Source organism: Mustela nigripes, chromosome 4 (assembly GCF_022355385.1).
Source record: "Mustela nigripes isolate SB6536 chromosome 4, MUSNIG.SB6536, whole genome shotgun sequence".
Classification (NCBI taxonomy): domain Eukaryota; kingdom Metazoa; phylum Chordata; class Mammalia; order Carnivora; family Mustelidae; genus Mustela; species Mustela nigripes.
The window spans coordinates 3,001,884-3,023,859 of NC_081560.1; the positions used below are offsets into that span (position 1 = coordinate 3,001,884).

A 21,976-nucleotide genomic window follows, 5' to 3' on the forward strand; every position below is an offset into this window, starting at 1 on the left:
GCCCACTGTTACGGAGCTCGTGTTTCCTTTCCTGGCCGGGGCCCGTGCGCCTCTCAGCCTCCCTTGTCCCGCTGCAGACGGGGGCTGGCGCGTCCTGTCTGCCGGCCGCACCAGCTCTCGGAGACTTCCGGCGGCTCAGGAGCCGGGGCTCGCTGGGGGAGGCTCGAGGGCTCCTTCCGAGGCAGCCTGAGGCGGGACATGAGCGCCTGGCACCAGGTGGGCAGAGGCAGTGAAGGGCTCGCATCCACCTGGCCCCCGGGCCTGGCGTGGTCTAGTGAAGCCAGGGGGCAAGCGGGCACCATGTCCTCCGTCAGACCTCCAGCTGGGTGGGCTGCAGAGATTCGGCATCAGGTCCTGCCTTCGTGCTGGGACGCTGTGACCCACTAACAGCAAGGTTCAGAAAGATGTTGTACCCCCCACAAACACCCCCACCGCACCCTCGCTCTTCAGCTGGTTCTCTGGGCCAACGACTCGGCCTGGGAAGCAGAGATTCCAGGTCCTAACAGGACCAAGCACAAAACAGCCCAGCCCAGACCAGGGGACCAGGGCAGACAGTGATCCGTCTGACCTTCTGGAAGCCAAATTCTAACTAGAGATTTGCGGGCAGGGGCCCCCGGAGCAGGCCGTGGGAGCTGCTGCTGCCAGGGAATCCCAGGTAGAGGTGATGTGTTTATTTTTGGTTCCAATGAAGCTTAGACCAATGACTCACGGTGGTGAATTTATTCTAAACTCACCTGCCAACAGATTCAACTCTGCAAAGACGGGAATTTAATGCACGTAAGGGGAAATGATGCATTTTGCGTCCGTCGACAGCACTGCTTGTAAGATGTGTGCCCAGACAGCCCCAAATCGGCACTGCGGACAGACGGGCCAGGTGCCCGCTGTACTTTTCGGCTGGCCTACCTTGGGGTAGTGGTAGGACTTCACTGTGGGGTACACGGAGCCGGTGTAGGTTGGGAGCTCCATGACGGGCACGCGGGAGTCGTTGATGGTGGCGTAGGCGAGCCTCGTGCCATCTGGAGACCACCAGTGCGCGATGTGCGTCTTCAGAATCTCCTCTAGGGGAAAAGAGAGCAGAGTCATGTAGACAGACAACACGTGGGGTGTGAAACAGGGCTGGGTGCGCCCGTCCGGGGTGGCCAGCCCATCACGCGTCCCCCCCAGGGACACGGACCTTCCGCAGTGTGTGAGCGGTCTGCCCGGCGCCTGGACACGCCTTCCCTCCGCGGGGCTCAAGGAGTCCCCGCGGCTGACCACAAGCCCCAGCATGGCGAAGCCCGATGAATTGAGGTCCCCCTGAATAGAAGCTTGTGAGCTGTAAAACGTTGTTTCTATTTTGCCCAAATTTGAACCCTGTCAGCCCAACATGTGCTTTCTTAATCGAATGATCACTGCACCACCATGAGTTATTATTTTAAGATGCTTTAAGGAAGCGGAACCACAGGAAGTCAATCCACACAGCGGCAGGGCCCCGCGGGCTGTCCAGGGAGAAGGGATGATGTCCTGGAGCCAGAAAACCCCGTGTCGGCTCGCCGGGGACGCCAGGGACCCACGTCCACACACGCGCTCCCTCGGGAACAGCCGTGAGGAAGGGGAGTGAGCTCAGAGGTCAGCGCACCCCCCCGATTGTGGACAGCCTTCCCCGGCTGTGGCAGAAATGGGGCGGAAGTACACGGGACCATGGTCACGGTTCCCCCTGCTATGTTGTGTCATCGCAGCCAAGCGTCAGGGCTAATGAGTCTTCGCTGCGGCTGAGCTTTGTGGGATCTGTTGTCTACTCCAGAAAGAATGGTTCCAGGGCACTCTCGCCTCCCCAGGTGTACCGAGTCTGGGGGCCCCAAACCCCTGCTCCTAGGTGCAGGGACTGTCTTTGTACGGTCTGTAGACATTGTCATGGACTTCCCTCCAGATCTGCTTTTAAAGTCACAGTCAAGGGCGGCTGGGTGGCTCAGTGGGTTAAGCCGCTGCCTCCGGCTCAGGTCATGATCTCAGGGTCCTGGGATCGAGTCCCGCATCGGGCTCTCTGCTCAGCAGGGAGCCTGCTTCCCCTCCTCTCTCTCTGCCTGCCTCTCTGCCTGCTTGTGATCTCTGTCAAATAAATAAATAAAATCTTAAAGTCACAGTCAACACAATTATAGGATCACGTAACATGACTCACACTGAACCGGTCGCTCTCGGGTGTGTCCCAGACCCTGACTCCGTGTGCCCGTGGTGACAGGCAGTGCAGGGCCCCGAAATCATGGTGAACTAAGTGCACGTGACCTAAGGGACAACACGGTACGTGGGGACACAGGCAAGGACACAGGCCAGGCCAGCTGGCCGCAGGAGAGACCACGCGGGGACGATGACGGAGTGGTACCGCCTCCACAGTGGGCGTCAGATGGCCACAGGGTGGACGGTGGGGCTCATGGCCATGTCCTGGGGACCCTGCTGCCACCAGCCTTGGAGATGTTTAGTGCCAAGCCCAGGCCTGCAAGTGGGCAGGCCGCAAAGCCTTGGTCCTGGTCCCAAGGGCGCAGCCCTTCCTCCAGCCTGGGCTCGCCGGCCCGGTCTCTCGGGGAAGGAGCCCACGTCCGCACCGTCCTCCCAGCAAACAGCAAACAGCTCCTCCCTGCCTTGCAGGTGCTCCTCCAGGCCGCCGGCGGCCCCGGTGGGGACCCCACTCAAGGAAGGCAGGCTTGCTCCTGGGCTGCTCACCGGGGGGCTGAGTCTCACCCAACACCCAGCACTCCCGTCCCCTGAATGCACCCCAGGCTGGAAAGCGGGACTCAGTGGACAATAGCTGATGGGCCTGAGTCCTCGGTTCTAGCCTCTGTCCCCTGAAGGCACGGCCGCCGCCCCAAACAGCCCCACCTCTCGTGTCCTGCCATCTCGGGGCAGCCCCCGAAAGGGCTCCGGAGTTCTCCAGAGCCCACGGGAGCCCGAAGGTCTCCTGAGGTTGGAACAACAACAGAAAGGAAGAAGGCCGCCTCTCCGGAGTCTGGAAGCTTCCAGTGTCTCCAGCAGCTGGCAAAGTGACTTTCAGGTGCGAGTCTGGGATGAGCTGGTTCAGAAGGGCGGGCACAGGGACCACTGGACCGCGGGCACAGGGACCACCGGACCCCGCGAGTAGCAGACCCCGCAGACGGTCCGCTGGAGAAAGCAGGCGGCGTGAGCAATGCGGTTTGTGGGTGATTCTGCCCAATCGCTCAGCTGCTGCAGGGCTGTGGGGAGGGGCCGATCACCTCGAGGGGAAGCCCAGAGCAGGAGTGGATCTGAAGGGGCTCCGGCAGGGCGCAGCGTCTGCCCGAGATCAGCAGTTTCTGCCCACGGGGACTCCCGGCCGGCTCAGGAGTCTCCAGCCTTTGTAAATAAAGAAGGTTTTGACGAAAACAAAAAATCCCCTAGAAGGGGAGGGCTGGCACCACGCCCATGTCAGGCCCCGGTGTGGGAGCACGGGGTGGGGGCCAGGCCCCCGAGGAAGCCGCTTCCCTCCCTGCCTCCCTCCTTGTGTGCATCCTGCATCAGACTCGCCCTCAGGAGACAGAATGGATATGAGGGGAAGGCCTGGCCTGACTCTGGGGAGAGAGAGAGTCATCTGCTTCTGTCCCCGCCATCAGCAGGGCCAGCGCCCTGCCACGGAGCTCGAGGCACTGTGCAGAGAATCTGGATGCCAAAAAAAGGATCACTTCAGCCTTCAGCCTGTGCTGGGGGGAGGGAGCTCAGAGACCCCACAGTGCAGGGGGGCAGGCGCCGGGCTGTGTTGTCGGCCAGCGTTAGCTCCTTCCCATTCCCTCCCGTGGTGAGACAACGGACGACACGGGGCGGGGCCCCACGGGACCAGGGCCCACAGCCTACTTTCCCTGAATGCCCCTTAACATACTGCTCTTTGGCAGTTTTCGTTTTCTGGGTTAGTTTCTCAGTAAAGAGAGAATGAGGTACAGGAACTAAGGGGAGAAGGACCAGGCGGACGGCATGCGGGCATTTTTGGTTAATTACGAATGTCCCTATTCTGCAAACCTTTTCTTCAGGATCTCCGGCCTAATGAGGCAGTTGGCTTACACCCCATGAACCGAAAGCAGCTTCGGGACAGAGTTCTGCAGAGGGAAAAAACACAAGGATCCCTCCAGCTGGATTAACTGCGGGAGCCCTCGTCCTGCAGCAGGACAGGAGCTTGCCCCTCCGAGCACGTACGAGTCACTTGCGAAACCGGACTCTGGACGTTGCCTTCTCCTGGCCTGTCCTGTGCAGGGACCATTATAGAATCAAACAAGAAAAATACATTTGGAGCCATCAACAAGTCCCGACCATCCCCCATCAGAGGGCAGAAGGCTCGATCCACACGCCGAGGCTCGCAGTGGGATCTGGGCCGACGTCCCTCACGTCTTGTCACCGCCTCGTTAAGGAAGCCGACTCCGCTGTGTGAATGTCACTGACTCACGACAATCAACGTTAGGGTTTATCCGGAAGGACACGCTCTCTCTGGGCTCCAGGTGAGACAGGCCGGTCCAGCAAAGGAGAGGACTTCTCCCGCGTCCCCGAGCGGCTGGCAGCTGCGGCAGGAGAGGGGACCCCGCGTGGCCCCTCGGCGGGGGCCTGGCATCACCAGGGCTGTCCACAGGAAAGCTCGTGGGAGCGGTGCGCCATCTTCAGTGCAGACTCAGGCTCCATTCGGGGCAGAACAGTCTGTGTTTCCTGGGGTCAAGGCTGGGGTCGGGCAGGGGTGGGGGTGGGGCAGGCACAGGTGTCTTTTCTGCGAAAGTTCCAGGGGTGGGTTTGGTGCACATTCTGGTTAAGAATGACCAACTTTAGGTTCCTGGGTGGTGCGTAGTTAAGCGTTCTGGCTCAGGTCATGATCTCAGGTCCTGGGATCGAGCCCCCTGCTTCCACCCCACGGGGCTCCGTGCTCAGCGGGGAGTCTGCTGGAAGAGTCTCACTCCCTGGGCATCTGGGTGGCTCCGTTGGTTGGGCAACTGTCTTCGGCTCGGGTCACGATCTTGGAGTCCCGGGATCGAGTCCCGCTCGGGCTCCCAGCTCCATAGGGAGTCTGCTTCTCCCTCTGACCTTCTCAGCTCTCACGCTCTCTCTCTCAAATGAATAAGTAAAATCTTAAAAAAAAAAAAAAGTCTCACTTCCTCTCCCTCCACCCCTCCCCTGCTCCTTCTCTCTCTCCCTCTCAAATAGAAAAATCTTTAAAAATACAGAATGACCAGTTTGACAAATAGGCTGTGTCCCATCAAACAAGCATTGTACTTTGGAACTGTTGGCGTCCTCCGTGCGCGTGACACACGCTTCCCGGCTCTCCGCAGGGGATACAGGAGAATCATAGGTTCCCCTTCAAGCTGTGTGGTGGGTTGAAGGGAGATGCTGCGTCCTGATCCCTGGTACCTGGGAGTGTGACCTTGTTTGGAAACAAGGTCACTGCAGGTGTCCTTTACACGAGGTCATCCTGGAGGAGGGTGGGCTCCAGGCCCATCTGACTGGGGTCCTTGGGAGGACAGGAAAAGAGCCCCCGACACAGATGGAGATGATGTCCTGCGAAGGGAAAGGCTGAGGCGGGGCGACGTGTCGACACGGCAAGGGACGCCGAGGGCTGCCGGCCAGCAGGAGCCGGGAGAGAACGGGCGGGATTCTGTGTGGAGTCTCGGAGGGAGAAGGGCCCCGGGACACCTTGATTCCAGACGTCCAGCCTATGGAGTGGAGATCACACAGTTCTGTGGTGTAAAGCCGTCCGGGGGCGGCACTGTGTTTCGGGGCTGCCGGAAGCTTGGGCGAGGTTATGCCCGGCTCTGCCCCCACGGGTCCCCAACGCCCACCTCCATGTCTGTAGGAAGAGCCCTCCCGAGCGAGGGGCTCCAAGGCGGCCGAATTCTTCCCTGAAACTCAGTGGGCGGGATTTCTGGGTCAGACCGGCCCGGCAGGGGTGCTGCACCCTCGGCCTCACCTGAACAGCAGGTGCCCCTGCTTCCCGGGCGTGCACACGAGTGTGCGGGCCTGACTCGGTGTGTGCTGGGTCGAGTCCCACGCCCCTCCCTCCTCACCCCCAGTTCTGATGCTGCTATATGCCGGGGACTTGCTGTCACGGGACCCTCCCGCACCCCGGTCAGACGTCAGAACGTCCTCCCGTGTCCAACAAATACTCATGTAGTGAGGTTGTGTGCCAGATGTGGTTGCAAGTACTTTACACACCACTCAGTCCTCCCGCAGCCTCACGTCTGAAACGTTCGTAGACTTAGTCACCCACAGGACAAAGCCCGGGTCTGCCCGCCCCCTGGACACGGGGTGTTTACCACCAAGCTCTCTCCCCACGACCTCAGCCAGGACCGGCACTCAGCCACGGTCGTGGCCGTCCGCACCGGGACGACCACTCATTCAACACTTCCTCGAGCCAGACGACGCTGTCAGCCTGAATTCCAGCTTATCTACGCGGGAGGTGGCTCTTGCGTGGGCCTCAACGGAGTCAGACAAGTGGGGGAAAGGCTGCAGACCCCACTAGGAGGCGGGTTGCATCAGGCTCGGGCGGCAGAAGGCAGCAGCAACATGGAGCCTCTGTTTGGGGGCAATGGCCTGGCCCTGGGGTTGCTCCTCGTGCTGGTCCAAAGGGACAGGCCCTCCTGGAAAGGAGCCTGCCTTATTTTGGCAGCAGAGAAAGCTCAACCCCTCCGCCCCGCCACGTGATCGTGCCATGTGAAGGAGGTATTTAAAGTACGAGAGGGTCCTCATCGGAGATCATCGAGTGATCATCAAACACAGGCAAAGTTAGGTGAGCGCGGAGCTGGAGGGCATGCGTTCTTGCGTTCTGTGGAGAAGAGCACCAAGACCTGGAGTCCCGGCTGAGGCCGGCGTGGCTTACAAGGGCTGCAGGAGCTCATGGCTCAGGCCCTGCCACACTGGGGCCTCTGCTGCCCCAGCAGAGAAAGAAGAGGCAGTGGGAGAAAAATCTACAGAAAAATACTGTCGCCCAGGAGAATGCCTGGCTCCCACCTGCTACTTCTAGGGTCCACATGCTACCAGGGGGAGCTGGACTCTGCCTCTGGGCCCCCTTCCCTCGACAGTGAAGCGAGAGCATCAGCCCCTTTCTGAATGTGAGTGCCCCTTCTTACAGAACTACAAGGCAGGAATCCCCTTTTAATTCAGTTTGAAATGCTCCACATGTCTGAACACCTGACCTGTACTCCATTCACAAGAGCATATGACACACGCGACAAATGCTTAAACGTCCCGTGACGAGCAACGTCTTCGGCTCCAATAGAACCAAGCGTGACCACGGACTCGTGGATGTGCTGACGTGGCGCCACCGTGACTGCTTGGCGCTTTGACTGGATGTCCGCGCAGCTTCCTTGGAGCAGGTTCCGGAAGGCAGGTCTCCAGACCCAATGCCACATTGCGTCCCGAGTCTCGAAAGAGGAACCACCGACCCCAAGTGGGGCTTTGCCGTGGCCGCGTCTACTAGAAAACTGTGTGCATTTACCACAGCCTGAAAGTGAGCCTGGGCCCGGGGCGCTGCCGGCGGGAGTGGGGTGCCAAGGGGAGCGCGGTGCACACTCAGGACGCGGACCCAGGGGCTGCTGGAGGGCCTGCTCGGCGGCGGACCCAGGGGCTGCTGGAGGGCCTGCTCTGCCTGCCGCCCTCCCTGCAGAGTGGGGGCTTCCTTCACGAGGCTCCTCGGCCCGAAACTTCCCGCTGTGAGTGAGCAGAGCCGGGACCCACATTCCGTGTCCAGGATTTCCCATCCCAGCGGCCCCACTGCCCCCCAGCTGGCCAGGCGCCGTGACGCGTGCTCTGGATGATGGAGGAGACAACGGGTTTCTGGCGGGAAGGTCTGACCCCGGGAGAGGCGAGAGCCTCACGGCGCATCTGGAAGAAAAAGCTTGAACAAAAATGCCCTCCTCTGTCCTCCACGGCGGCCCCTGTAAGACTTTGCTTTTATTCCAAAGTGACCTTGGATATGTTTATGCGAGACCCGAAGGCAGGGAGGGGTCGGGAGACAGGAGGGTGAGTGCAGGTCTGGGGCAGGGGGTGGAGGCGGGGCCTCGGGCAGGGCAGACATTCTGCTGATCCCTGCCAGGCCGTGACCTTCACACCCAGAGCGCAGGTCAGGTCGGAGGCCCTGTCTGGTCCCCGGAGGGAGAAGAGGTCGATGGGGAAGGGTGGTGTCGACCCGGGCACAGCCCACTCTCTTTTGTTCTTTCCTAATCACTCACGAGTAGCACCTGGGCCAAATCCCATGTCACAGAGTGGCCGGGGACGGTGACAAGGACCGTCCTGGAAGGCGTCCTGGAGAGGGGCCGAGGAGGGGAACAGCGTGCCGCCCCGCAGAGGCCGGGTGTGCAGTGCTCAGGAGGACCGACTCTGGAGCTGGGCTTGGGAGATCCAAAGTCTGCCCCGCCACTTGCCAGCTGTGTGGCCCATTTCCTTATCTGTGAACAGGAAGATAACGGCATCTACCTCTTGGGGTCGTTGTCGTAAGAGTTACAGCAGCTGAGGCCCGTGAGTACCCGGTGTCTGGGCCCTATCGGTGCCGCCTAACGTCCAGTCCAGCGTCACAGGACAGTAGAGCCCAACGAGGGGGCAGAAGAAAGGTAAGCAGGACATGCGCCTAGGACCAGACTGACCCTCTGGCCTTGTGCCTGGAGAGCCCGGGCATCTGGTCACACAACAGCTTCGAGGTCAAGGGACCCTTCTTACGGATCACCCTCGTGGGTCCTGGAGATTGAACGGCTGAAGAGCAGCTCCCGTACGGGGCCCTAGCCGGTGTCCCGGCCTCGCTGGGACAGACTGCGGGGGCCACGCCGGCCAGCCGCGGCCGAGGGTCGTGGCGATATTCATAGCACACTTTGTAAAGCGGCTGCAAAAATGACGTTTCCTCTGTCACGAAACAGCCCCAGCAGCCCCCGCCCCAAGTCCTCCCGACTTGTAATAAACGCCAGGCGGTGAGGATCAGCACTGGGAAGGCAGGGCCGATGCCAGGCGGAAGGCAGGCCACTGTGGGCTGCCGCCTCCTGCACCCGGCGCAGAAAGCACGTGCCCGGGAGCCTTGCTCTGACCGCGCGTCCGGGCAACGCCGATCTGCTCCCTCCTTCCCGGCAAACCGCGCAGGCGAACGTGCTCGCACCTGTTTCAGCAGGGGCTCCCCCAACCCTCGACACGGACACCTCGGTTCCTACTGCTCCTGCCCCGGCCGCCCCCCCGCCCGGAGGAAACCCAACGGGAAAAGTCTAAACGATTCACTACTCGTGAGCCAGTGGAAAACGCGCCACATGCCCACGTCTATCGTGATATTCTGCGGTGTCCTGCGGCCGCGGCGGTCCCAGACCCCGAGCACCCACCGAACAGGACCCGATCTGAGCCTCCTACAGGAGGGCGTGAGACAGCCGCGCGGGCGCCCCAGGCACCGGCCAAACGCTGTTTTAAGTTCGGCTCCCGAGATGCGCTCCGTGTGAGAAGCAGACAGTGCTCTGCCCTCCTACGCGGACCGGCTTTGCTATTAATTCAATAATCTATACAGTGATTGGTTTAGTGTCTCAGGAAAAATACATTACCAGCCCGGCAATGATTTTTAATTTCCTCGGACAGTTACAGTTTTCTTCCTGGTGTTTTGCCAGAGCTGGTCATCCTGTTCATATTCACAAGAAAGTTAAAAATGATTGAGATTCTGAAATTGGAATTTTAACTGTACAGCGACTCAGCCACTGACTGGGATCTACCACAGTTTTCAGTTATGAAGGTTTTTGTTTTTCTTTTTCCAAAGTACTGACTTTCTTTTGTCCTCTTCTGAGAGAATGTTTCACCACGAATACAAAATCAGAGCCTTGAAATTATATGTGACGTTCCTATTATACACGGTCCTTTGCTTTAAAGATGTGCCATGAGAATAGTATTTCCTTACGATACACTGCAGGAAAGATCCTTATTATACATATTTTCAAGGAAGTCCTAACGGAGCCTCGTCCCCTTCATCAGTCTCTGATATTCTGCATAATTATTTCTTAATATCATTGAAAACATATTTTAAAAATAACGGATATCAGAAACAACACGTGTGAGACAGGAAATGAGGTCTCAAGCTTCTGCTTTCTTTACAAGAGGAAGGTTAATTAACTGTAAATTAGGAACAGTGCCCAGAACAGCGTCTGAGCCCAGCAACGTCAAGTTATTAGAGACTCTTGTTCTAGCGTCCCGAGAACGAGAGGCTGCCTTCTGACGTATGCAGACACCTCCTGACCACGGGGAAAGGGCTCGGGAGTCTGCGACAGGGAAGGGACGGGCCGTGCTGCTGCTGGGAGGCGGACGGAGGAGCAGAGGAGGGTAGAGGGCAGAGAGCAAGGCCCGCCCCCCGCTGAGCCTGGCCCATCCGTTCCGGGCCGCCCACCCCTGTCCCCGAACGGGCCGGGATGGTTATCACAGCTCGAACTGAAGCCGCTCCGGGCTGTGCCTTAGATCAAGGACATGCAGTCACCCCCTCCAGAGGGGCTCCTGACCATGGCTACAGCCGGACAGCCCTTTCCCGACGGGGGCCGTGAAAAGAGACAGGAGGAATGAGAGGCAGGGACCACATTCGGTGACAGCCCAGCCCAGCCCCCCTTCCTCTGAAAGCTGCTGCGGTGCCCGCTGCCTACGGCCTGAGGGGTTCAAGCCGGGGGGATGCCCGCGGGTCGGAAACACCTGCTGGTTTCACAGAAGTGGCTGATGCAGAGGGACCCCCGCCTGGGCGCAGCTTTGTGTATTGGCCTATGATAGCACGTTTCAGGGTGTGAGGAAGGCTCGGAAGGTGCCGGAAACACACTCTTGCCCCTCGGCAGCCCTGCCCGGTGTCCAGTTCCCTCCCCCACACGGCCAGCACCCCCACCCAGAGCAGCACGTGCGCCACCCCCTGCCCTCACTTGCTTTTGGCACGTCCTGCTGTTCAGAACCACAGAGCTGCTCGGTCGGGCTGGCCATCACGGAGAAGCGAGGGGCTTGGGAGACGGCGGGGCCCGAGAGGGGGTCTGACCCTCAGCCCACGCCTCTGCAGGCTGTGGCTCCTCTGCCTGTCCTTGGAGAACGCCCTATGGCAGGAGCCCTGAACCCCACGGACCACCTCCCCGAAGGCCACTCCCTGCAGACAAGCTTCCCTTCGCCGTCCTACCCTGGGGCGCTGTCACCCTCTGACAGCTGGTGACAACAGCCAGCACCGGGCTGGACCACGACCCACCACCCCGCGCACACTCCCGGCCCAGCAGCGTTCCCGTATTTACCGTTTCTCTCCCGCTTCTCATCCTACACCCGATCACCCCCTCCCCCACTAACGCGTCCGTCCCCTTCGACACCGTCCGACGTCACCGGGCTGGTGGCAGACCAGGTCACGGCCTGTGGTCTGTAGCTACGGGCGATCCAGAATGAGCGCAGGCCCCGCAAACCTGCTCCTACGGACTCCCCCTCCCGGAGTGGCCGCGGCACGTCACAGAAACCGGTACACTCCCACCGGCCCGGACCCGCGGCCCCAGACAAGGCCTTCAAGCCCTCACATCCCTCACCCATGGAACGAAAGGGGCAAAGGTGTGCGACGTGGGAGGGAGACCCAAGGGCAGAAAGGTCCCTGCAGATCCTCAAGGTCCCAGGGCTGCCCCTTCCCCCTCCAGCAGGGCCCACGGCACCACACGCCACAGGGTCATGGTTCCGGTGGCAACGTTTATGAAGACAGTCCTGCGACGGGGTCCTCTCAACCTCGAGGAGCATGGTGTGGGCAGGGAGAGGCGGGACACGGTCAAGACAGGAGAGTGGGTTCCCTTTAACCTGTCTCCCCACGCGGCGCCGACCGGATCCTTTCTGTGGTTCCACCCCCCTCTCCCGGCAGGTGGGCTGCTCCCTCCTGGAGAAAGTTCCGGCTCTTCCCCTTCATACAAGACCCGGTACCCAAGCAAATCAGACTCCACCACTGGCTCGGGTCCCTGTCGTCCGTCCATTCGCATCGTTATGGTGAGCCAAGGTCTGGGGCCACCGAGGACCCACGTGGAGCCACGGCCGCGAGGCGGCAGCCGCTGGACGTTAGCGTCGCCGGTACCTACAGTTTGTCGGCCGCCGTGCCTCTCCCGTATCATCTTCCCGGGTGTTGTACAGACGGGACTGCAGCGTCGACCGATGAGGACGCCCTGTCCCCGAAGTCCCAAGCCTATGAGGACAGCCGTGTCCCCGTGCTGCGGGCCGGGACCCACAAGCTGGGAGGAAGGCTGGCCTCACTCGGTGTCAAGAAACACAGATTGTTCCAGGTTTTACGAACACGGGGTGTTTTCTGACAGTGACACCAGGTGCACTCGTAGCTTCCGTCGGCTGAGTGCCCAAGACAGGACCGGGGTCGCGAGGAGCCGCGGGGGGCCGCACTGTTCTCCCGATCGTCATCCCTGTGCCGCTGCTCCTGGGGCACTGATGGGGACACGGCGGCAGCTGCCCGGGGCCCGACGTACGGGGACTCAGATGCCCGCGAAGCGGTAGAGACAGAGGAGGCCACCAGACTCCAAAGCCTGACTCGACCTGGACACCAGCCTTACAGGACACTCGGCATCCGTTTCTGGGCCACTATGGGCTTGCCGCATTCCAAGAGCCGGGGGTTTCTGGTCCCGTCGGTGGAACAGGCCACGTGCACCGTGAGGCAGACTGCGCTGCGAGGGAAATGTGGATGATGGTTCGTTTCTCATCCTCTCTGGGAGTCTTTTTCCAAGATAAAGATTGTATTTGAGCTTTGTTTTATAGGATCAGTGGTATGAATCTTCTGTTCGATTTTGTGCAGCGGTTGGCAGAAAAATTTGGCTTCTTTTTATGGTGACGAGCAGCCGTCCCAGGGAACTGTCCCTTCGTCCAAATCCCACCGACTTATAGAAGCCTCCGGTCTAGCCAACCGTCCCTATGCTCTGTGCTCGCCTCGTGCCTTCTGGCGCGTGTGGTCTAAAGCCAAGGGACAGGAAGGGTCCCGCTGTTAGTCACTGTGTGGATAAAATAATCGCAGGCAGGAACTTCCACTTACCAGTGCTTGTCATGGAGCTTCTCCCCAAGAAGGGCACAGTCGACCTGGGGGCTCTCACCGGGGGGATTTGAGAACCCGTCCCCGGCTGGGTCAGGCTGGGCTCACAGGCCCCGTCCTCGCTGCAAATGCGAGAGTTCTGCTTTTCCCCTCTCACGGAGATGGCGGGCCTTGTCGTCCCGCTCCAAACCCTGGGGGCTGGGGGCTTCCTGCGGGACTCTGGGCCGACAGAGTTCTTCTAAGTCGTGCCGCTGGAGCTCGGACGGAAGGTGCCCTCGCCTGCAGAGAGGACCGGCGGGGCCGCGTCTTCCCGCACGTTCCCACGGCACCGACGTGCACAACGGTCTCTGCTTCCTCTCACAGGCCTGCACTCACCTGGGCCCCGAGCTCGTCCTTCTTCCCTCCGTGAGGATGGCAGTGTCCACAGCAGCCGACACCCCAGCTTGGTGCTGGGGTGGCCCGTATCCCCGGGGCATCCCCCGGACCGAGGGGGATGGGCAGGGCGGGGACTCCAGCCTGGCGTGGTCTGTCCGACTTGGGACTGGACACACACAGCCCACAGAGGCCAAGATCTTCCCACCGGGACTGTGGCGGCTGCCCCCCCCCCCCCTTTTTACAGAGGAGGCGGCTGAGGCCTGAGGATGCTGACAGCTTGCTGGAGGCTTGATTCCACAGCAGCCTCGAGGGCTGAGTCACTGACCCAGAAAACCAGGACGGGGCAGAGCCCGGCTTCGCCTGTGTTCCGGGCCCGCCCTGCTCTCCACCGCCCGCCGGGCTGGCCGAGTGCAGAGTGGGGCGACAGCCGGTGTCCTCTGCCCGGCTTCTCGCAGGCCGCGGCTTGGGCGTCCGCATCTGGAGAATCCTTCCGCCATGGGGACATCAGCACTGCAGGCGGCCGTCTCTCAGCGAGGCAAGACGCAGACGATAATGCCGCGTCCTGGGAAGGGGCTCTGGCCGGTCCTAAACGACACGGCCCTGGGTCCTGACGGCGTGTCCGGGCCTGCTCCCTCCACCCCCACTATAAAGCACCCCGAGGAATCTGGGTCCTGGGAAATCGCAAGAGACATAAATAACATGCCTGATAGATCTGCGTTCAGAAATACACGGCCTCGTTCTAAATACGGAAAACTATTCCTTCCTGCCCGTGTCCCCCGCCTCTCTGCTGCCCCTGAACATTTTATCCAAGGCGCCGGGAGCAGAATGAACGGGGGTTAAAAGAGAGACCTGACCATTGGGCCAGGAGGTAAACAGAGCCTTCACCTCGCGAGGCTGGTGGGCTCCTCACTCATCGGCACCGCGGGACCTGCGTGATTCGCACCGCAAGCATCTCATTGTCGCCATAGCTGTCGGCCACCTGGGGCACAGCCACAGCCCAGCACCTGCTCCGGCACCGGCGGCCAGTACGCCCAGGCCCACCACCAGAGGGCAGCGCGGCCTGCCTGTCTCCAGGGAGGGAGGACTGACCTCGGGGTCTGATTCTGGTCCGGGCTGGACGGTGGAACAGATTTTCATCCCAACCGCTGGCTGCTACTGCGGCTTCTCCGGCTCTCCTTCTGTTTGTCCTGGGGCGGGGAGATGCCCTGCTTCTCTCTGCAGCTGTGGTCCACCAAGTAGGACATTTTCAAGGAGCTGCCTTTGGGGGGTCGCCCGTGGCCTTGGACGGTGCCCTGGGCCCCATGCATGTGGATGAGTCGGGCGAGCCCGGGCCACGCCGCCTCCGGATGGGGGGCTCCCTCACGCTGTGCGGGAAGGGCAGCGCTCGAGGAGCCCGGCAACGCCACGGGGAGACCGTGACGCTCGGCGCAAGTAAACTCAACGTCCTCACGCTTCCGTTAAAGTAGCTGTTTAATTAAGCAGTTACTTGGAACCCAGCTTTCTGTCTCACACACACGCATGCACACACAAACACACACATCCGCACACACACCCAGGCTCCCGCCGTGGCTGTGGCTCACGTCCTCCGTCTGGGTGCAGGCCTGCTGCGGGCGACATCAGGGCGGAAAGCATCCGTCCCTTTCCGGCCCCTGCCCTGCCGGGCCGCTGTCAGCGGAGGCCGGTTACGCTGCCGGGGTGGTTTCCTTTCCCGGATCCCCAAACTCTTCATGTGGTTTTCAATTCCCTTTTCAGCTCTCCTTTCTCTTAATGATGATTTTTCCAGACTCAGTTAAATGCTATAATGAAATGAAAGTGGTTCCCTGAAACCCAGGCCCCCAGAGAGAGCCCACGCCCGCCCGCGCTGGAGAGGACACGGAGCTAGGGAAGCTGCTGGACGGACCGTGGCAGTTAGGAAAACCCCCACCTCCACCGAATTCCCAGACTGCGGCCATAACCACCCGTGCTGCTTTCTGTCGCGTGTCTGGCTTTATTTTGTTTTGATGCACGTGGTCATCAAGGTAGGACACGTCATGCTCCCTGAAGAGTCCCCAGAAACCTTAATTTGTCTTTAGGATAAAGGAGAATTTCTGGGATGTGGAGGATTTTGGGGAGGAGATGCCAAGCACTGGTCTCTCTCTCTCTCTAAGTTCCAGAGCCACTTGGGGGTTCCTGAATTCCTTGCCAGGGCTTCTGAGATGCCCAGGCAGGCAGAGAAGCCACAGCCTAGGGGTGCAGAATGGCTGTCCGCCGGGGGAGCCACAGAGCCCGACTGGAGGGTCCTGCTCCGTGGGCACCTACCCTCCATGCCCTGCCACGGGGGAGGGAAGGCTTTGCCCATCAGAGCTGGGCGGGGAAGCCCAGACACCCCCTGCCTGTCTTTCTTGGGTCCTCAGGGAGGTGACCAAGTAGGGAGAGAGCAACAAACATTGGAATCATCAGCCTCTCCCCTAGCGACTTTGTAAGTCTCCACAGTAGGACGAGCTTACGCTGGGTCTTATCTTGCAGGATCCGGTGAAAGACAGAAACGGGAGAAGAGCCTGGAGACCACGTATGGGTAATACCTTGATGGAAGGATATTTGGGAAAAGGTTTAACGAGCTCGTGAACGAAGACGCTGAGTAGCTGCTTGGTTCTCTGATTTCTGTGTTTTGTCGTCTTAAATTGGAATAGGTCATTCTGCCCAGATGGTCTAACCTGTGTCACATCCTCAGGACTTGATTAAACACCGTCTTGAATTATATAAACTTCCTGGAGGCGGGTCCGGATCAGCGAGCATCTTTGTTGGCCGCGAGGGCCGCTCTGAATGAAGAGAAATGTTCTACTAATAATACAAATTTTATCTAAAGCAAGGAAAACGGGGGTAAAGGGGATCTGGAGCAGGGTCCGTGCAGGGCCGAACACCTGGGGACGGGAGGAAGCACGTTCGTGAGGGAGTGCCGGCTCCCCGGGCGCTGTCGTATGTGCGCCGTGGGAGGGGAGGGTCGGAGTCTCGTGCCCCTCATCTCCTCCTTCCCTTCCGCTCTGGAAAGGCCAGGGCTGTGCCAGGCACCATCTTCTAGGAGTGACTCAGTCTTGGAATGTCTTCCTCCGGGGATGGACTTTGTCTCATGCAAATTCCTCACCGTCCCCACCCCTGCAGGAGGGGGAGGGGCTGGCCGGTGACAGTGATGGTGACGGAAGCCTTGTGATGGGGAGGAAGAGAGGCCAGAGCCTGACGGAGACGGCCTGAGCAGGACACGTAAGAGTCCAGAAAACAGCGGAGTGGAGCGGAGGAAGAGTCGATCTGGAACCTTCAGCAGTCTGGCCGTGGGTTCCTGTGGGCCAGGCCCGCCTCCTCCAGCAAGTGACGTGACAGCCTCCTGGCGGCGCTTTCCCAGGAACATCTGTTTAGGATCCTAACACTTCACACGCTTCGTGTCCACACAAGGGCTTGGGTTTTCTTTTAATAAAGTAAGTGCCATGAGAGACTATGAACCCTGAAAAACAATCTGAGGGTCCTGAAGGGGCGGGGGATGGCAGGTTGGGGTACCAGGTGGTGGGTACTGGGGAGGGCACGGATTGCACGGAGCACTGGGTGCGGAGCAAAAACAACGAATTCTGTTACACTGAAAAGAAATTAAAAAATAAATAAAGTGCCAGATGCTCTTATTCCTAGAAAAAGAACAACACGCTGGACTGATCTGTTTCCTTAAGAGCGGAAAGGTCACACCTTCTTGGGGAGAAGCCAGCACCCGGGGGTCCCCAGGCTCGGGTGCCCATCTTCCGCTGAAGGGACAATCCGCGGCCTTGCTGGGAATGTGCTCCGATTCACTAGCTCGAGCACACAGCACCGAGGGAGCAGGTGCTGTGTCTCCCTGGAGACTGCTGGGTCCCTGGGCTCTGGGTGTGCTCGGGGCGCAGAGTCCCAAGCTTGTGTCGCTTAGAGACATCAGGCTTCCACGTCTGACCTCTGCCCGATGCAAGAAGCACTTTAGGACAATCCAACACAAGAGCAGTGACCTCTGCTTAACCTTCCCAGGACAGCCTCTTCCAGGTTGGGGAGTGAATGAGCAGGCCCCTGAGTCGACCTGAAACCCGACTCCTCCAGCCTGAGGCTGCTGTTGGCTGGTCACAGAACCGGTGACAAGACTGAGTCTTCTCCATGCCTCCAAGTTCAGGCTGACCTGACGTGGAGAAGCTGGGCGGCCATTTCACCCACCTGCCCCTGTCCAAGGGCCGCTCTGAATGAAGAGAAAAGTTCTACTAATAATACAAATTTTATCTAAAGCAAGGAAAACGGGGGTAAAGGACAGAAAATCGGGCTCATCACTTTAAAGCCGATAGTTTTGCCAGAGGGTAGAGAGAAGGGGCATCGGCATCATCTGAAAAGATTTCCCGAATGCACAAGTGCCCTGCATGCGGGACGGGGGACAAGGAGGAGATGGAGACGCCCCCAAGCTCTCTCCCCACCGCTCACGATGGGGGACCACCGCGCAGCGCCTCTGCGAAGTGCAGGTGAGGGCAGGTAAATCGTTCACCGTGAGGTCACCTGGCTTGAATACAGAGTCCGTGCCGTCTTCTGTGTTACAGCACTGATACTTAAATATGAAAATGTTGGTGGTGGAAAGGAGTTTGGAGTTTTCTAGTTCATCCCAGCAGTGTTTTCGCAAAAGGGAAAAGAAACTCAGGCCCAAATAGGTCAGGAAATCGGTCCGATGACTAAATGCAAAGGCTTGGACGGGGCGAGTGGGTCTCAGATGAAGCGGTTTCAGGTACAGGTGGCAGAGACTGGTTCTCCTTCAAGCACTGGCAACTTGAGTTTTCGTAGAATTGTTGACAAAACTCTCAATGTCAGGGTAAGTGGTTTAATGTCCCAGTGATGTAAGAACACAGAAAGACTAAAAGGAATGGGAGCTCCAGAGAACATCAAGGGTTATAGCCACAAACACTCAAATCTCATGAAGCCTCTGGAACCAAAAGCTAGAGATGGGCTTATCTTAGTATAACCCTAGAACATCATAAATTATCTAACCGAATCCCTCAGGATTAGGTAATTAATTGTCAGCAAAACTTCTCGAGACTAGTGGGAATTCCTCATGCTTGGAGAGAACGTTCCCCTTTGGACTTCTCTTACTTCTGATTCCACAAGCCAACCAGATCACGTCTTCCTGTTGGACTGAAACCATCAGTCGTCTTGCTGGGACACAAGCAGAGCCTCTGCTCCCTTTCCACATGAAGACCGAGCTGCTGCCCCCTGGGAACCTGTCTGCTCACGGGGGAGCACGTGCCCTGATTTACGGGCTCCCCAGAGACACCAGGAGGAGCGGAGCTGACCTCAAGCAACCTTCCCATGGAAGCAGTCGCACGAGACCGTGGTTCCGACCGTTCCCCTCAGCTACCAGCCGTGCGGCGGGCAGTGCGGGGAGTCGTGGTAGAAACTTGTGGATCCTAGCTGTTTCTTAGACCACCCTGCCTCCGTGGAATATGGGTGGTCCAAGGCGAGGAACACGGCATTTCTGTGTTTAGTAACGCGCCGGCGTCCTGTCCTGTCCTCCCGCCTCCCCGCCTCCCGGCGTCCACTCTCACCAGCCTGGGCCCGGGGGATCCCCTTGGCCGCTGCTGTCCTCCGGCTGCTTTCTGGAGCTGATCCTCTAACCTTCTCACGGATTCCGAGAGATCCCAGCATCTCTGTGGATTCCTCTTCTGCTCTGGGCTCCGGATCTGAGGTCTGCGGTTCGCAAGCGTGCAGCCCAGACGAGGAGTTCTAAATGCCACTTCTTCGTGTTCTCGGGTTCTCCCTGCTGGGCACGGAGGCTGGCATGGCACCTCCTGGGCCCTGCTCGTGAGTTATGGACAATATACTGTGAACAGAAGCGCCCGCTGCTGTGGTTTCCAGGCCTGGGACGAGGGCAGCCCCAGCAGCCTGAGACTGTGGTGCCCACGGGGAGCGGGGCCCCCCCACTCAGACCCTGATCTCGGGGGCACGTGTGATCACGGCGAGAGAGCCTCTTTATTGCTTTGAATTATGGAGGTGGTGTTTGGTTTGCTTCGGTTGTGTTTTGCTCTTCGCAGAGACCACGTTAACCCTGGCTCCTTCCTGCCTCATCAGGTGGGACGTACGTTTGGGGAGGGGAGCGCTGGGAAGGGGAGCGCTGGGCTGCCCAGCGTCAGTGGCGAGCTCCGTCTTTACCCTGACTGCAGGGCAGACTCTGGATTGAATCTCTCGAAGCTGTGTTTGCCTCGCAGGGTCCCTGGCTGCCCTCCCAGATGCCACGGCCTCCAGCCAGAGATTCCAAACGCAGAGTACGGGTCCCTCTTCAGCGTGTCCTGCTGCTTCACCTTGACCCTGGCCAGATAAGCAGGAGAACACCGAAGATCGACCTGGATAACTCCCCAGTCCCACCACCGAACGGTCCACTGCGTAGTTTCGATGGTAACTCCTGGCTTGTGCGCTTCGGGTACAGAAGCTGTTAAGAGATGACATTGATTAAACCCCAGGATGACCAGTCACTGCAGTGGTCAGGAGGGAAGTGCGCATCTGTTTCGGGGAACAAGGGGACCAGAAGAGGGAGGTCATGGCGAGGACGTCCCCGTCTCTCGGGAGAAGTCCCCAATGGGGTTGCACGGCCATGGTGTCCCCTTGTTCTGCTGTGGGCTCTGGAGACGCTGTGCTTTGGGGGTTGTGGGTCCGACCTTTCCGTGACAACAGCACCTTTGTTCTCTCCGTGGTAGACACCGTCCATTCCGGGTACACGGGCGTCCGAGGCTCACCGTGTCTGAGACCTCAGCCGCCACGGGCAGCCCTGCTGCGTGACGGGCCCCTGCCAAGAGCGGGCTACGCCACGGTGACGGTCTGCTCAGAACCCGGGCGGCGACTCCAGCCTATTTGCAAAAAAGGAAGTGTAGAAAGTGCCACGAGAGGCAGGTGGTTAGGGGGTCGGGTCTGGAACCACTGAGCACAGAGGACTCACCGACTGTGGGTAAGGCCAGTTTCCATGGCTGTGACCCAGGCTGGGGTCGTGTTTTCTTCACAGGGCTGCGTGTAGAGGACTCAAGGCGTTTGTTCGTGTGGCAGGGTGTGCAGGAAGCAAGTGGGTGGCAGGGAGACGTTCCTGGTCCCACTCCTCCAGCGGGTGACCCTGGCTTGCTTTAACGAGATGGCAGTCTGGGTCTGGGCGGCGGGAACCCCGCAGCCTTCAGGTCCTGGTCAGAGGGTCGCCAGCACCCCGGTGTCAGCCCGTCTCCTTCATCTTTGGGGATAAACAGTGGAACGTTGTCAAACCGAGGTTCACAGTGATTGTTGCTTTTTGATAACGAGGTTGTTACACGTGCTGGACAACCGTGGCCACGGAGACCCTGACGACAGTGAAGGGAGGGAGACCAAGCTGGCTTCCGTGGGACACTGAGCTCCTCAGGGCAGTTTCTAGAATGTCTGGGTCTAAGTTTGGAGCTGAGGCAGCACCACGAGGACAGATCAGAACGGCGTGTGTGGGACACACGCCGGCAGGACGGTCTGGTGGGATCTGAGAGACACAGGAAGCCACTGGGCATGGACACACCTAGACCAGCCCCGTGGGCCAGCACGCCCTTGACAGCCAGTCACATCTGCACTGGCCGTCTTAGTCCCCCAACCATGCATCTGACGCCTTCATCCCTTGCCGTGGACCACTGTCCAGAGTCTGGAAACTAGCAGGTGTCCCTCTGTGGGTGAGGACAGGAGGAAGGAGCGTCCCCGTATCGATGTCAGAGCTGAATGAGGGTGAGCAGCTGTAGGTGTTCTCTGTCTCCATAGGGAACGTCTAGATGCTACCCAAGTCAGAGTCATTAATGCTTTATGGAGCCGGACCCCAGGGCGAGGCAGGAAAGATGCTCATTTTAGTTACATTAAATATGAGAGCGTTCGGCTTACTGCTCGGAACGACTGCCCTTGCGTTTAGCCAATGCTCTGTCCTCTGGTGCGTCACAGGTCCGTGGCTTTCCCAGATGTGGATTACATTTCTCCAAGTACTCACGAAATGTGATTTTTTTTTTTTTTTAATTTTTACCGAGTCACAAGACCGTGGTGCTGATAAAGGACACAGCTGTCTCTGCGGCGGGTGCCAGGAAGGAGGGAGAGCTGGGGATCCAGCTCGGTGAACCTCAAGGCAGAGGGAACGTTGCCAAAGAGATGTTCACGCCTCTGCGCATACCTTCCAGGCTGATCTAGAACTCAGAAAACGCGCTTCCTATATAACGATACCGCAGGCGATGGAGAGAGTTGAATGGGTCTCAGAACTGATGCCGGGGAAGGAGGAACTACACATTCGTGCTCCCGACTCCTGACGATTCTAGGTCAGCACGTGGCCATGACTTCTGCTGTGTTTCCGGTTTGGGGAAACTAGCAGGTCCAGTGACCGGGGGTTTAATAGGGGCGCTCCCCTGCGCCAGGAGCTGTGCTAAGAACGGCATCAGCTTATTTAATTTCCTTCACGGCCTCAGGGAGCACGGATGGCGACCACCCTTGTTTTGCAGACGAGGAAACAGAGACCCACAGACTGAAACCCTCATCCGAGTTCACGAGCTGCCACGTGGTGTAGCTCACGTCCGGCCACAGCTGTGCCGTCCGCCCGGGGCAGCTCCGTCAAGCCCATCCCAAGCCTCTGGCCAC

At 59.3% G+C, this 21,976-nt stretch overlaps 1 protein-coding gene across 4 annotated transcripts in view; it reads right to left on the reverse strand.

Moving 5' to 3' along the window:
* Positions 1-21,976, reverse strand: part of DPP6 (dipeptidyl peptidase like 6) — an 857,378-nt gene that overhangs the window by 85,211 nt on the left and 750,191 nt on the right. For all 4 annotated transcript variants that reach the window (XM_059396038.1, XM_059396041.1, XM_059396039.1 and 1 more), the window contains exon 9: positions 904-1,058. In XM_059396038.1, coding sequence (XP_059252021.1) covers positions 904-1,058 — 155 coding nt within the window. The remainder of the gene's footprint in view (positions 1-903; positions 1,059-21,976) is intronic.